Source organism: Hevea brasiliensis, chromosome 9 (genome assembly GCF_030052815.1).
Source record: "Hevea brasiliensis isolate MT/VB/25A 57/8 chromosome 9, ASM3005281v1, whole genome shotgun sequence".
In the NCBI taxonomy this organism is placed as follows: Eukaryota; Viridiplantae; Streptophyta; class Magnoliopsida; order Malpighiales; family Euphorbiaceae; genus Hevea; species Hevea brasiliensis.
Window position 1 is genome coordinate 30908664 of NC_079501.1, and position 15197 is coordinate 30923860.

General features: G+C 32.7%; 2 protein-coding genes and 1 pseudogene across 3 annotated transcripts; all 3 read left to right on the forward strand.

Annotated features, from left to right (window-relative positions):
• The first annotated feature begins 2115 nt into the window (after positions 1 to 2115).
• Positions 2116 to 6994, forward strand: LOC110658959 (uncharacterized). 2 transcript variants are annotated; one of them, XM_058153684.1, is made up of 7 exons: positions 2116 to 2470; positions 2940 to 3255; positions 3619 to 3671; positions 3828 to 5472; positions 5564 to 5706; positions 5835 to 6024; positions 6111 to 6994. In XM_058153684.1, the coding sequence occupies exons 2-7, from the start codon at positions 3012 to 3014 to the stop codon at positions 6692 to 6694; spliced, it is 2859 nt and encodes a 952-aa protein (XP_058009667.1). In that variant the 5' UTR covers positions 2116 to 2470; positions 2940 to 3011; the 3' UTR covers positions 6695 to 6994. The 2 variants fall into 2 exon arrangements, with proteins under 2 accessions (XP_058009667.1, XP_021672454.2); XM_021816762.2 differs by having other exon boundaries at positions 2996 to 3255.
• A 1719-nt stretch (positions 6995 to 8713) lies between these two features.
• On the forward strand, positions 8714 to 13320 carry LOC110658455 (uncharacterized). Its single transcript, XM_021816073.2, has 6 exons — positions 8714 to 9387; positions 10179 to 10429; positions 10528 to 10903; positions 11109 to 11240; positions 11575 to 11750; positions 12901 to 13320. The coding sequence occupies exons 1-6, from the start codon at positions 8842 to 8844 to the stop codon at positions 13022 to 13024; spliced, it is 1605 nt and encodes a 534-aa protein (XP_021671765.2). The 5' UTR covers positions 8714 to 8841; the 3' UTR covers positions 13025 to 13320.
• On the forward strand, positions 13083 to 15197 carry LOC110658437 (gibberellin 20-oxidase-like protein; annotated as a pseudogene).

Genomic DNA, 15197 nt, shown 5'->3' on the forward strand with positions numbered 1-15197 from the left:
ATCTCCAGTTGTCAGCTAGAAGTACAGAACAAAATTAGCTAACTAATTACAAGAATTAGCTACCTAAAAAGCCAAAAATAGCTTACAAAAAATAAATAGTTGCTGCAGAGAAAATTTAACTACTTTCTTTATCTGGTAATAAATCACCAGTCTATCATGCTCGGTGGATTAAAAATAATGATTAGGATTTAATTTTTTTAATATTTAATGTTACGTTTGAAAGCAAGTAGAGTAGATTAAAAGTTTCTAAATTTTTAAAGTAAAGTTTTTTTTATGATTTTTAAGTGGCATAGTGATTAATTTTACTCCGTACTTATTAAAAATATTTAGTTTAATATATTTTTAACTTTTTATTTAATTTTCCTAAACATTTCAATTTAACTAAAAAATAAAGAAATCAAAAAATTAAGCCTTTTAATTTTTAGACTAAATCAAGAAATTTAATCTAAAATTTAAGAAAAATAAACTTTCTGATTTTTTGTTTAAATTAAAAAATCAATAAATTTAGCTAAAAAATTTTATTTTTTTAAGTTAAATTGAAAATTTTAAATTAATTTAAGTAAAAGTTAAAAATTGACTAAATTAAATATTCTAATAAGTAAGAAAAGAAATTAAATATTTAATTAGTGAAGACTGACTTTAAAAATATATAAAGATTTTAAAGAGAAAATTTCTCTTAAAAAATAAGTTTAAAAATTTTTTTCAAAACTTTATTTTAATATGAATTCTCTTAGACAACTTTACAAACCTTTTCAATGCAACATGTCTCAAACGTAGAGTAAAAATGAAGCATCTAAAGGGTTAGCTTAGAGGTGAATTGGGCAATCACAATCACAGTAAAAAAATTCAAAAGAAAAAGAATTGAAAGGTCCAGAATTAGGACGGCCGATCCAATCTCATATTCAAAATTAAAAATAATGAACTCCGAAGCAAAACGACATAAGCTTGCTGGTTTTCATCCCTGACTAGGACTGACAAGCGTAGCAACCGGCAAGACAATTACGTCTCTACTAAATCCCAACAAACACTCTTTCCTATGAGATTAAAAGTTAAAAACCCATAAAACCCCACCTCACCTCTACATTTTTAATATTAACTTAGATTTTATAAAAAAAAAAAGAATTTTATAATTATTAAATTATTTTCTTTACTATAAAAATAAATTTACTTGCTTTTTCATCTATTTCAAATTATAGAATACTTTTTATTTTGAAATGGTAATTACTTGCATTTAAATTACTTGTATTTAAAATTATTTTTCATTTTAAAAAAATTAATATACATTAATTAATTTTTTTAATTTTATTTATTTTTATTGAATATAATAATTATTTTTATTATTTTTTATAATTCATGTTATCACTTTTCTCTTTCACTTGATGATTATGTGAGATTAAATGATAATTTAATTAAATTATGTAAGATTTTATTATAATTTAAGTGATTTGATTAGTTTCTTAATTATCATGAAAAAAGCTTAAATGATACCCTTTCCTTCATAAATAAAAGTCACATTTGAAATTTTTACGATAATTATAAAAATAATCAGATAGCTTATTTTCATAAAAAATATTAATAAATAACTTAATTGCCCTTTTTTGAAAATCTAAAAAATTGAATATCAATGTGATAAATAGTTAATTTAATTAAGAAAAAAATAATAATATTAGTTTTAAAAAATTATATAAATATTTATTGTATTTTATAGAGATGAAGAGTAAAATTAAAAAAAAATAATTAATTCTCTTTAATCTTTTAAATGTGGTAGCTAATTTAAGATAAAATAAAAAGTCAAATGTGACTATTATTTATAGTCAAAGAAAATAAATAAAAATTGTTAAAAGTAATATTTTTAATTTACTAATATATCATTACTTAATATGAATTGAGAAAGTATAATTTATTAATTTTAAGAATAATTATATGAGTTATCTAACTTTTAATGGAGTAATGTGAGTGATGAATATACTATGAAGTAAATATATATTGAAATTTATATAAAATTAATTAAAATATATATTAATGAATCAAAAAATGTTATTATTGAATTTTATTTTTTTTTTTAAATCTATTATTAAACTCATCCTTACGGGAGTCCGCCAAAGGCTCTCTGGGGTCTGGGAGTTGAACCTTGGAGTTGACTGTTGAAATTGTTGAACGGCAGACCCAGAGCGAGACAGGGAGGGAAAATGGGAAAGCAAACAAAGTTTTGCTCCATTTGAAAGCTTTCCTTTCTTGTCTCACGTATCTCATCTGCTATTGCTATTATTTACCGGTCAATATTATCATTTCTCTCCCTATTTTCTCTTCTTTCTTGGTTTGGCTTTCCATACATTCTCTCTCTCTCTTTACTAGCAAGAATTTGAAGCAAAAATGATCATCTTCAGTAGATGAAAAGACCAGGCTACTGTTCTCATTTGCCTTCTAAAGGGGTTCAGTTTTTGTACTTCAATTTCAACAACTGTTTCAGGTACTTCAAATATTTCTATCTCTTTCTCTTGCTGCTTGTTTCCTGCTTATGTCAAGGAAAAATCTTGGGTTGCTTGTGATTTTTTTGTTACATTTTAGTTAAAAACGACATTAAAGAAGTGGTCAAGTGTCTTTGAGCATTGCCTAGATGGTCTATATAGCTTTTATAAAGTTTGTTCTTGCTTTAAATCATACCTTGTCTCATCATTTCTAGTTTATTGTGCAATCTTTGCCAAAAAGAGAAAGGCTATTTCTTTAAAGACCAAAAAGAGAAAGGGTTATTCCTTTGAATTCCTCTTCTTCTTTACTGAAAATTTTTGCGGGAAATTGTATGAAAGCTTCAAATATGAATTTGAACTGAATTCTATATCAAGAAGCATTGGTTTCTCGAATTGGGTCGAGAGTAATATTAGAGGAGCTGTTAAATAATGGTTTCTTTATCTTCCACATGCAACTGTTATGACTCTCAGATTCGATGCTGTAACTGCTGAGTTGCAATTTGTTGCATGTTTCGTGCTATGTCTAGCTGCTACTGATATGCCATGGGAAAGGGATCGCCTAAGAGCCATATGCTGAAGAGCCCTATGTCCAAGAGTTCTGTGCTGAGGAGTCCTATGCCGAAGAGTCCTATGCCAAAGAGTCCTATTCCGAAGAGTCCAGTTGCCTATGAGAAATACAAGTCAAGATGTGCATATGGTTTAATGAGTTGCTTCCGTTTTCGGCATGGTCACTCAAAGAAGCTGATTTCTGATATTCATAGGAGAAGCTTAAACAGAGATGCTCTTGGTAAGGATTCTTTGATTTCTATTGTATTATCCTTAATGATGCACGAAATTTTAAAAAGTTTATGCAGAGAAAAAAAAAATCACAGGTGTGTTTATGATGGCAGAATTCTGTACTTAAGTTTGTTTCAATTAGAATAATGAATTTTTCAGGATGCTGTTCAACCATATAGCATATGTTAGATTTTGATTGTAAAGATAGTGAAATGGTTTATTGTTCTTCAACCAATGTAATCTTTGGTCAGAGGTGTACAGATTCATTGTTGCATGTTTCATGAGCCAAAGGTAGACATCCATTGTTAATTTTTGGCCCAACAGCTATAATTTTAAACCAAGTTTGAATGTATTTGTTGTTTCTCATGAACAGGTGATGGATACATAGAGAATAGCCTTGAGTTTCACTCAGATCAACACAGTCATGTAAGTGTAGACAACCTAATATTATTGTCAAATTTAGCCTCTTCTTTTTTTTCCCTTTTAATCCTGGTAGCATGTGTACTTGGCCAATGGAAGGATGCCTAGTTTTTTCCTATTAACAAGTGTCAAAATGCTGATTAGAAACCTTACTCATTTCAGGATGGAGTGAATGACAAATCTATGATGCTTGATTCTGGTTGTGCAAAAGAAGAAAAATTCAAGGGAGGAGATGTGTCCATTGAGCAGCAGATAAAGAAGAAGATTATGACTGCTGATGTGGAAAATGTACAATCTAATTCTGAACTTGTTGATGACCTATCAAGGAAGTGTAGAGAAGCAATCAAGACTTCTCGAACACGTCATCGTTTACCTATTTATGGTTGTTATGATGTATCAACTGTGAAGCATAGAAAACCTACTCATCAAAATTTGGCCGACAGTGAGAGATCTTCAAAGTCATTAGACTCTGCATTGACTGCAGAAATGCAATTGCATTTGCATCCTAAAAATGAGAGCGACTGCAATTGTAAAAGTACAAATTGCGCGCAGCATGACCAAGTCAATGAGATCAATCTTCAAGTTAATATGAATGAAGCAACTGAAGCATTTATAAACCAGAAGTTGATTGATGGAAAACACCTTGGTGGTAGTGGGATAGTTCAGCAGTCTAAGCACTTCTTGGATGCATTAGAGATACTGAATTCCAACAGGGATTTGTTCTTAAAACTTCTGCAAGACCCCAATTCTCTGTTGCTGAAACACATTGAAGATTTGAGAGACTCTCAGGCAAAGCAGCAGCAGGATAAATCCTTCACTAAAGCCGAATTATCAGAACAGCAGACAAGGAATACAAAAGAATGTAACCAGTCTAAGGAAGCTGGTGATTGTCAGCCCCTGGAGAAAATAGTAGTTTTCAGGCGTAGTTCAGAAAGCTTGCAAAACTGTGAAGATCAAAGAATCAGTCATGACACTCCACGAATTCATTATGGCTCAAGGAATGTACAGCATAGTGTTAAACCTGCATTTTTTGCTTTCGAACAAATGAAAAGAAAGTTGATGCGTGCTATGGGGCTAGTCAGGAAAAAGCAACAGTTAATGCTAACTGATGGTTCTTCGCATCAGAAGTCTATCCATGAGTTAGAGGGCTTCGGACAACATGGCAAAGCAACAGGTGTAGATATTATCAAAAGAAAATCAACTGACAAAGCCTCCTCTGATTCTGGAGGAATGACCAAATCTTCCATGGATGTGAAGGGGAAAGACCAAATGGACAAGGTGAATGAGTTTGATCCGGTTGGTAGAGATGAATCTACTTCAACCAGTGGAAGTGGTCATGAAAACTTACATTTGTCAAACCTCAATCATCCGAAGAGAAACAAACATGATGCGTTTGTTGAGCCTAGGGTATGTGTCTCTGAAATGAAAATTGGAAGTGCAAATTTTTTAAGGAGGCAGAAAGCAAAAAGCTGGGATGGGATAAGCTATGTTCCTGAATGTGACTTCTTATCTATGGTCAGCTCCAGAAGGACAGGGGAACATGGGTTCGTCTCCCCACAGATGAGATTTTCCTCCAACAGTAATCATCAAATTGTCAGCCTCAGCGAGAACAATTGGAGAGATTCAAATGAAAAGAAAAGCAGTTGCTCAAGTCCATTGAAGCAGAATGTAGAGGCTCTGCCGTGGGCTGTTAAACAGAAACAACCACAAATGTATGAGACGAGGCCAAACATCTCATACAGCCTTTTTCCTGATGACAAAGAGCACAAAAGCATTGCTTGTCTTAGTAATGATTTGAACCATACAGGTAACATTGTCATTTAATCTTTGATTATGCTTGTATCCAATTCTGTGTAAGCATTTTGCAATTATAATGCAAGTTCCATTGGATACTGTAGAAACAAAATATAGAGATTCAGAAGAAATTAGTCCTCCTGAAGTGCCCTCCAAACCAGATGGTTCGCACAGTAATGGTATTAGGCTAAGCACTGAGACAATTGACAACTGTGAGAAAAGTGAATCTTTGGATTTTTCAAAAGAGGTAAACTTCACAATCTCTCAAGTTGTTTAGAAAGCCCCTTTCCTGTTACATCTTTCTTTGGTTTTGAACTGCTGTTCTTTGATTTGCCCTTTTGCATTGTATCTTAACACCAAAATTTCCCTTTTCAGGATTCACCTGCGAAGAATCAGAGATCAACATATTCAATTGATGACTATTCATCAAGTCCTTTAAACAGTCAGATATTTAGAGAATTTGACACAAGCAAAGACAAGGAAGCGCAGCCAAGTCCAGTATCGGTGCTTGATCAGTTGTTCATAGAAGAAATCAACAGCCCTTTAAACAATGAATCCCAACCTGGTAAGCTCTTGTACTAGAGAATTAAAATTTATCGATTATTGTTTGTTTAAACTTGACAATGAGTTTACACAACTAAACTTATGCAGCTCTACGATCAATACGACCATTACAAAATGGTATTGAAGAAGGCTGCTTGGCTGATCACCATCAGTCCCCTTCAGATTCGAAGATCAATTCAAGTACTTCCATTAAAGAATATGGCTCTATGTTCAAGTACATAAGCAGAGTCTTACAGGCTTGTCAATTCAGTTGGGATGAACTTGCATTCAAGTGCCATTTCTCAGACCAACTGCATGACCAATCCTTATTTGATGACAGAGACGTGTGGCCTAATCATTTCTGTGGTGATCACAGGCTACTCTTTGACCATGTTATTGAAGTCCTTGTAGATGTAAACCAATGCAATTTAAGATGTTCCCCTTGGTTGTCATTCATCAAACCCAGAATTCTACCAGCTAGGATGACAGGAAGTGTAGCTCATCATGTGATGAAATATGTTGATTGGGACCTCCTTCTGGCTCCAACTTCTCAAACAATGGAGCAAATTCTTGTAAAGGACTTGAGTAAATCTAGAACATGGATGGATATCCGAACTGATGTTGAAGATGCTGTTAGTGAGATGGTAGAAAGTCTTTGGGAAGAATTGGTGATGGAATTCACTCTTGAGTAGCTAATTGCTTAAATATATTTCCTGGCACTCATATTTCTTGACAAGAATTTTCACCAGTGAGATCCAAACCCTGGCTTCATTTGCTCTGGTCCAAGTTAGATCTAAAAGAATTTTGGACAGGAAGCTCCAGCATGGTAAATATGATAATTGTAAGCATATGTTTGCTAACTGTATCGAGTATTTAAAGATTGGGGATCAAGATTGTGTCGTTATAGGCAAGTTTTGTGTACTGTTAAAAAGGATTGTTGGTTGCTTTGTTGAGCTAATAATAGTGTACACATCTAAAATTTTACGAGTATATTTTATAGTCTTAAACTTTATCATGTATTAAGATGTGCATTTATTTATTTATTGTGTATTTTTTTTCATTTATCAGTGTTTAACAAAGTTGAATAACAAAAAAGATTTATATATCCATTTTTAATTAATGTCTAGTTGTTGTTATTTACTTATAAAAAGAGTAAACGTGCAAGTGCATATTTGCTCTAATATTTATTTGAGTACGTTGGGTGCGGTGCCTTGAATACTTAATAGCTAAGAATTATTAATCTTGAAGAATTGCAATTGCTTGGCAAAGTGCAGCAAACAAGACAATTTGACCAAAGTAGCTATCAATCTCTTGTCTTTAAAATTTAAAAAATTTCAATTATTTTGGTTCGGTTCAATTTTGAAGAGAAAAAAATCGGTTAAACCGAACCGAACCGAATAGTAATTTATATATTCAAATTGAATTAAATCGAATCGAATCGATTTTTGAATTGATTTATTTTTATGGAAAATTTATGAATTATAATTAATTTTATATATATTAATTGTTTAATTTCATTGATTAATGGTTATTAGGTTCAAACCAAAGTCAAAATTAGACCAAATAACTTGAAAATCAAATCTAAATTAAAAAATCAATCAAAAATCAAAACCGATAGATTTAAACCAGACCGAACCGAAATAGAGCGATTCTGTTCGATTCAATTTTTCACTCATTTCGATTCGGTTCAGTTTCTAAAATTTAAAATTCAATTTTTATAATTTAATTCAGTTCGATTCGATTTTTCACTCATTTCGATTCGGTTCAGTTTCTAAAATTTAAAATTCAATTTTTATAATTTAATTCAGTTCGATTCGATTTGATTCGGTTCGAACCGAATGCTCACCCCTACAATTACCATATTGTGATTCGGTTAATGAACTGTTAGGTTACCAAAAATTTAATGATGAAGGTTTATAATGATTTCAAATTTATAGGTTTTTTACCTATTAAAATTTAGTATTATTTTTTAATAGTAATTTTACTTTATATTCATTAATAATTTTATATTTAAAGTTGTGGCTTTTTATACGTCATTATTATGTTCATTGATTAGTTTTTATTTTACTTATTATTAATCTATTTATCTTTCTATTATAACTTAAATTCATATTGCGTCTTTACTTCGTAGCTCAATTTTATAATATTTATATAGATATAAATGTTATATTATATTATTTGAAAAATCATAAAATAGAAAGCCATATAACAAGTGATTAATGACAACAATATAGTAATAAATTTAATAAGACTAATCAATTTTATTTAATTTATGTATATTTGTTATTAACAACTACTAATAAAATATAGCTAAAAAAATAAAAATAAGATGCATTAACATTATGGCCATCATTTAATTATTATTGATTGTATTTTTAATTTTTTATACTTATTTATTCAAAATTTAAGAATTTTTTTTGTAATTATGATTTATAAATATAGATGTATATTAATTTTAATTTTATTAAAATTTTTATAGTAAACATTAATAAAGTAAAAATTCACACATTAATTAATAGTGTTAATAGGACTAATGAACTTTATTTAATATATACATATTAATTATTATTATTAATAAAAATATACACACTTATTATTGTTATTAATATTATTATAAAGCTTTTTTATATATAAAAAAAAAAATGGATACACCTAAACTCCACCGCTTCCCGCCAAAACCCAAAAACCCTAATTTCCTCCTTCTTTCCCTTTTTTTTTTTTGGGTCAAAGTCCTCCTTTCTCAGTTGTCCCCCTCTTAAACCCTCCTCTTTTCCCGAATCCAATAAAATCCCCTGACCCCGGCCACCATCGAAAGCTCAAAACCCCCCAAAAAGTCCATATGGAGCCAAAAGCAGTGAAATCTGACCTAGTCCTTATCCTGGATTATGGCTCCCAGTATACCCATCTCATCACTCGCCGAATTCGCTCCCTTAACGTATTCTCCCTCTGCATTTCTGGCACTTCCCCTCTCGATGCTATCACTTCCCTCAACCCTAAAGTCATCATCCTCTCCGGAGGGCCCCACTCTGTCCATTCTCCTAACTCCCCCACCTTTCCTTCTGGGTTTGTGGAATGGGTCCAGTCCAATGGGTGCTTCGTGCTTGGCATTTGCTATGGGTTGCAGTTGATAGTGCAGAGATTGGGAGGGGAAGTAAGGGTTGGAGAAAAGCAGGAGTATGGGAGGATGGAAATTGAGGTCGAAAAGAATTTGGGTATTCTTGGGAATAAAAAAATTGGGGATAGGCAGGTGGTTTGGATGAGCCACGGGGATGAAGTTGTGCGGTTGCCCGAGGGTTTTGAAGTGGTGGCCAGAAGCCAACAAGGTGGGGTTGCGGCAGTGGAGAATCGGGAGAAGAGGTTTTGTGGTTTGCAGTACCACCCGGAGGTAATTGGGTTTGCTTTGGATTTGCGTTGTTTTAGTTTTGTTTCTGCATTCTTTCCTAATGTATTAGGTTTTGGGAGTATGGTACAGTCTTTTTCAGCTGAAATTATAGCATGACTTGCAGTAATTTTTATGCTTGTGTTATAGTTAGTTTTGAGTTTTGACTTAATAGTAGTAGTGAGAATTTTTTCGCTTGCTATATGTCTTCAGGTAATTTTATTTGTTCTCGCAATCTTATTTAATACTTTGAAAGGGTGGCCCACCCGTAAGCAGTTGAAATTCAGGTTTTTTTCCCCGCAATTCTAATACATGACACAGAATTTTGGATATTATTATAGACATGGGCTTGATTAGGAATACCATTGGAAAGAAAGATCTTACAAAACAAATTATAGTTAGGCTAGTTAGATGGGAAGGATTCAGATTCAATTCATTACTAATTTTTATTGCACAAAGCAATTTGCAAGAAGTTGTTGCGCTGACTTGTATGGTTCTCTTATTTAGAGAGCCTTACTCTCAAAAAAATTTTATAGCATTATTGCAGATATAAGATTGCTATACATCTTCGAGCATGATTTGAAATAAATGCTGGACAAATATCATCATGGTTTGTCTGGCCATGTAGTTGTCGAGATTATTGCAAATGAATGCAGGAAAAATAGGAGATCATTCTATCCTTTTGTTCTGAAATTTGGCTTATGATAATAATGTAGTGTACTCTGGGAAATGCTAAATGTTGTTAGCGTGTGTTTTTTGTTATAACCTAAACAAAAACACTGTTGCATTGTTTTTAGGTGACTCATTCACCAGAGGGCATGGATACCCTACGCTATTTTCTCTTTGATTTTTGTGGAGTTGGTGCAAGTTGGAACATGGAAAATTTGGTGGATGAAGAAATCAAGGTGATCAAAGGCACAGTGGGGCCTGAAGATCACGTCATATGTGCATTGTCAGGGGGTGTGGATTCCACAGTGGCTGCAACCCTTGTTTATAAGGCAATTGGAGATAGGCTTCATTGTGTTTTCGTTGACAATGGTTTATTAAGGTGAGTGAATGATCACATATTTTCAGAAACTAGAAAATAGAATTGGCATCTTCATACAATTTTTTTGTAATTGTATATTGTTGTTCTATTTAATGTAGGTATAAAGAGAGAGAACGTGTGATGGAAACTTTTGAAAGGGATCTGCATCTGCCTGTTACTTGTGTGGATGCTTCAGAGCAATTTCTTAGCAAGCTGAAAGGTGTAATAGATCCTGAGACGAAAAGGAAGATAATTGGAAAGGAGTTCATTAGCATTTTTGATGTTTTTGCCCATGATTTGGAGAAAAAGTTGGGAAAGAAACCTGCTTACCTGGTCCAAGGAACCTTGTATCCAGATGTGATTGAATCTTGCCCGCCTCCTGGATCTGGAAGAAACCACTCACACACAATCAAAAGCCATCATAATGTTGGAGGGCTTCCAAAGGACATGAAATTGAAGCTCATAGAACCACTTAAACTTCTATTTAAGGATGAGGTATTGGATCTCTCTCTCTCTCTCTCTCTCACACACACACATGCACGCACACACGCGCACTCTCTCTCTCTCTCTCTCTCTCTCTCTCTCTCTCTCTCGCTCTGTCTCACACACGCACACACACGCAAACACGCACACACTCATGCACGTGAAAATATTTTTAAGTACCTCAATGGTTTATACTTTTTTCTTTTTGTTTTCAAAGGTTCGTCAACTAGGAAGGATCTTGAATGTCCCTGGGGCATTTTTGAAGCGCCATCCGTTCCCTGGTCCTGGCCTTGCAGTACGAGTCTTGGGTGATGTAACTGAAGGCAATGCTTTAGATATCCTGCGTCAGGTATATGATGTTTTGCGTGGGGTGGGTTTTAAATATCAGCGGTTAGGAAGCATAATGGCTAATATAAAAGGGAAATAGGGGGTGCTACTTTGATTTATGCTGAATAGTGAATTTTAAATGTTGTAATTGCAATACTAAAAAGAAAAAATTATTAATTCAAGATTTATCTGTCTAATAATTTACAACATATAAGTAGATTTTTTTTTCCTTGCTATTACCCATTGGTGGCAACATCATAATCTAGCCAGAGTCGAACTGCAATTTAACACCTTCCTAAAACCTAATGTATCTTTTATTTACCATTTCTGGAATTATTTTTTTTTATTGCCTTCAGGTCGATGAGATTTTCATCCAATCCATCAAGGATGCGGGGCTCTATGATTCAATTTGGCAAGCTTTTGCAGTGTTTTTGCCTGTAAGATCTGTTGGAGTTCAAGGTGATCAAAGAACACATTCTCATGTTGTTGCTTTAAGAGCTGTTACAAGTCAAGATGGAATGACTGCAGATTGGTGAGCCTTTTATCAGTTATAAAGTTTTTCTATCTACCTTGTTAACCTTCTCACAACCTCTTATTGTCAATGTCTCAAAAGAACAATCATTTATGTGTGAGAGCTTAACGTTTTAGGACAATCATCCTCTTCCAAAAAGGCATGTGATTGGATTCCATCCATGCTATTAAAGATTAAAGAATTTGCTCTTAAGAAACTCATTACTGTGTCTCTATTTATATTTTTGCATCTTCACCATTCTTCTCGCAATTTTGATACATGGAGCTTGTCTGTCATTTACAAATTTCCAACTTAGTTTATGATAGGTGCTGATAGTTGTTCCTTGGGCTCCAATTCCAAGCCATATGCTGGTATCTATCAAAGCCATGGGGCTTGTTGTGGTTTGAACCCACCTCAAGACTTAACATGAATGCAATAGTGTCATTTTTAAAGAATTTTATATAGTTCTGTATGTGTGTTTGCATGTACATATGTTTAGCCTGTAAGTATGCACAAAGGTGTATATATAAATTAGAAGAGATTTTTCTTGGTGAGCATATGTGATGTAGAACCAATAGGTATTAGGGGATTAGGGTGAGAAATAAATTCTCAAATTGAAGAGAAACTAGTTCTTAATTTATTTTCTAAAAATCAATAGTAAAAAATGATAATAAAATAAAGTAAAATACTCAAGTGGCATGGCTATTAATAATAGACTAGTAATCCTACTACTATTAGGATTAAGAAATCTAAATAATACTAACTAGGAATTCTGAACAAAATAAATTAGGAATAAGAATTCAATCCTAACTAGGAAAGTATAAACCTAATTACTAAATAATAAATTCTAGACCTAATTTTACAATGAGTGTAATTCCTAAGTATCCTAAATTGAGTTTTCTTCCAATATTACATCAATACTTCTCTAGGATGAGAAAATAACCAGAAAGATGCGTGGAAAATCATGCAAGGCCAATTTGACTTGTCTTGCATAACTAGTATTTCACTTTTGAATATTGTTTTTTGCATTGATATATTTGTTGCTATCCTACCCCAACACAACACCCCCCCCCCCCCCGCCCCCAAAAAAAAAGTGTACATTTATCCTCATTGCTGCGGTGACAATGCATTTATAATTTCTTTGATCCCTTTCCAAATTTTGAATTTCCAGGTACTATTTTGAACATAAGTTCCTTGATGATGTGGCTCGAAAAATTTGTAATAGTGTAAGGGGTGTAAACCGAGTTGTTCAAGACATCACATCAAAGCCTCCATCAACCATTGAATGGGAATGATAGCTTCTTGGATGCTCAAGACTCGATAGAAACCAAGTATAACTCCATGGTTGTGTAGATGCAAGGTTATGTATACATATAGTCACTGCTTGCTTCTTATCCTATATTCTGCTTGATTGGCGATAAGGAAAATGGGTTGAACTGTTCTAAGTTGTGATTCTTTTGATGCTTGTTATCCTTGCTGGAATCTGTGTTACCTAATTATAGGTTACCTAATTCTTGCAAGGTAATATCTTTTTTTGGAGGGACAATTTTATACTAACATTCTATTAAAACTTAGACGATAAATTTTTGTACCATATGCCTTCATTTTTATGGTTTGCTATGTCCTTTTTCTTTATTTGCATATGAAAGAATATTTCTTGACTGTCACAGAATAAGAGTGATGTGGTCTCTATTGCGTGATTAGATGAAAAATAACCAATTTGAGAATTAGATTTTTAAATATTCACCATATGCCAAAAGAAACCATTTTGTTCAAGTGTAATTTTTCTTAGTAATCATGTCTTTAAAATTGCCCCTTGTCCATCTTCTTCTGCTTCAAATTCAGATACTTCATCATTTCTAAATCGCATGTTTCTTCTCAAACAAAAAAAAAAGGGAATGTAGCCTATCTCCTAGCCTTGCACTTTGATTCAATGGAAGCAAATGTTGTATTTTCCTCTATGATAATGTCTGAACGTCAAGACATCTTTTGAGCTTCCTGTGTTAGATTTATTTCAATCTGTTGAGATCTCCCTATCTTCCCTTTATAAAGCTTGTGAATGTGAAGAGTGGCTTCTTTTATGTCAGCAACCAGAATATCTCAAAAAACTGGTTTGATGAAGTTTGTTCTCAATCAGAGCATATCTTTAGCCTTCTTCTGGATTCCAAACTCAAGTTTGGCCCATCATCGTGCTTGAAAAACTCATACTTCTAAGATTTCTGCAGATGAACTATTTAGTCACCGAACTGTGAATTTAGGTGAAATTTCTTTCCAATAACTCCTGGGTTTTATTTATTATAATAATAATAATCTTTTTACTGCATTTTTTGTTTACATGCATTGCATGTATTAGTCGCCTTTCCTTGCTTCCATCACATGGTGAGCTATTACAGGAGTAGGGAAACAAGATGATAGGTTTATCAAAGAGTGTCAAAAAGGTTATTAATACGGGTTTGGGTGATGGTCGTGACAGGAAGTTTTATGAATCAGAATTCAGCAACTGTCATGGGGTATTTGAATGTAAAGTATTCCCCACAAAAGAATGTGGAAGAAAGGGAGGTTGAAGGACTTGGAATGCATACTGATATGAGTTGGATAACTATACTTTATCAGGATGAGATTGGAGGCTAGAGTGAGCATTATTCGGTTTGAACTGAACAAATCGAATCGAATCCTCTTAATTTAATAATTTAGTTTGTTTTTTAAAATAATTTGGTTCGATTTAGTTTTGTATTTTAATAATTTGGATTATTTCGGTTTGGTTCGTTTTTAAAAATCAAATCGAATCGAATTGTTTTATTAATTTTTAAATTGATTTATTGTTATAGGAAATTTATAAATTATATGTAATTTTATATATATAAATTATTTAATTTCATTGATTAATAGTTGCGAGGTTTAAATCAAGTTAACTTGAAAATTAAGTTTAAATTAAAAAATTACCAAGACTCAAAAACCGATCGATTCGAATCGAATTAAATTAAAATAAAGCAGTTCAATTTGATTTCATTTTTTATTTATTTTGATTTGATTCAGTTCAGTTTTTAAAATATAATAATTTAATTAACTTAATTTTGATATTGAAAGATTGCAAACGAGATCTAAGCAACGGGAATGGATGGACATATCGCCATGTGAGAATGCTCTTGTGGTTAATGTTGGGGATTTGATGCAGGCTTGGAGAATTGGCAATTAAGATCGTCCGAGGACTGGGTTATTTTAAAGTGATTTGTAAATCGCCTCTCTTGCTTTCTTTCGGTGTTTTGATGAGGAGAAGGTGATCTCAGATTGTATTATACAAGCTATTTGGATTATCTGAAATTTAGAGAGAATAATGAGGAAAGTAGGTTTGATAAAATTAGGCATGCTGTAAATGATTTAGCAGTGATGAAACTTGCAGTGATAAGAACTTGTGTGTTGTCGGTGGTGCTTGGTGACATATATGTTCCCTGTCTTTGCGCTGGTTAA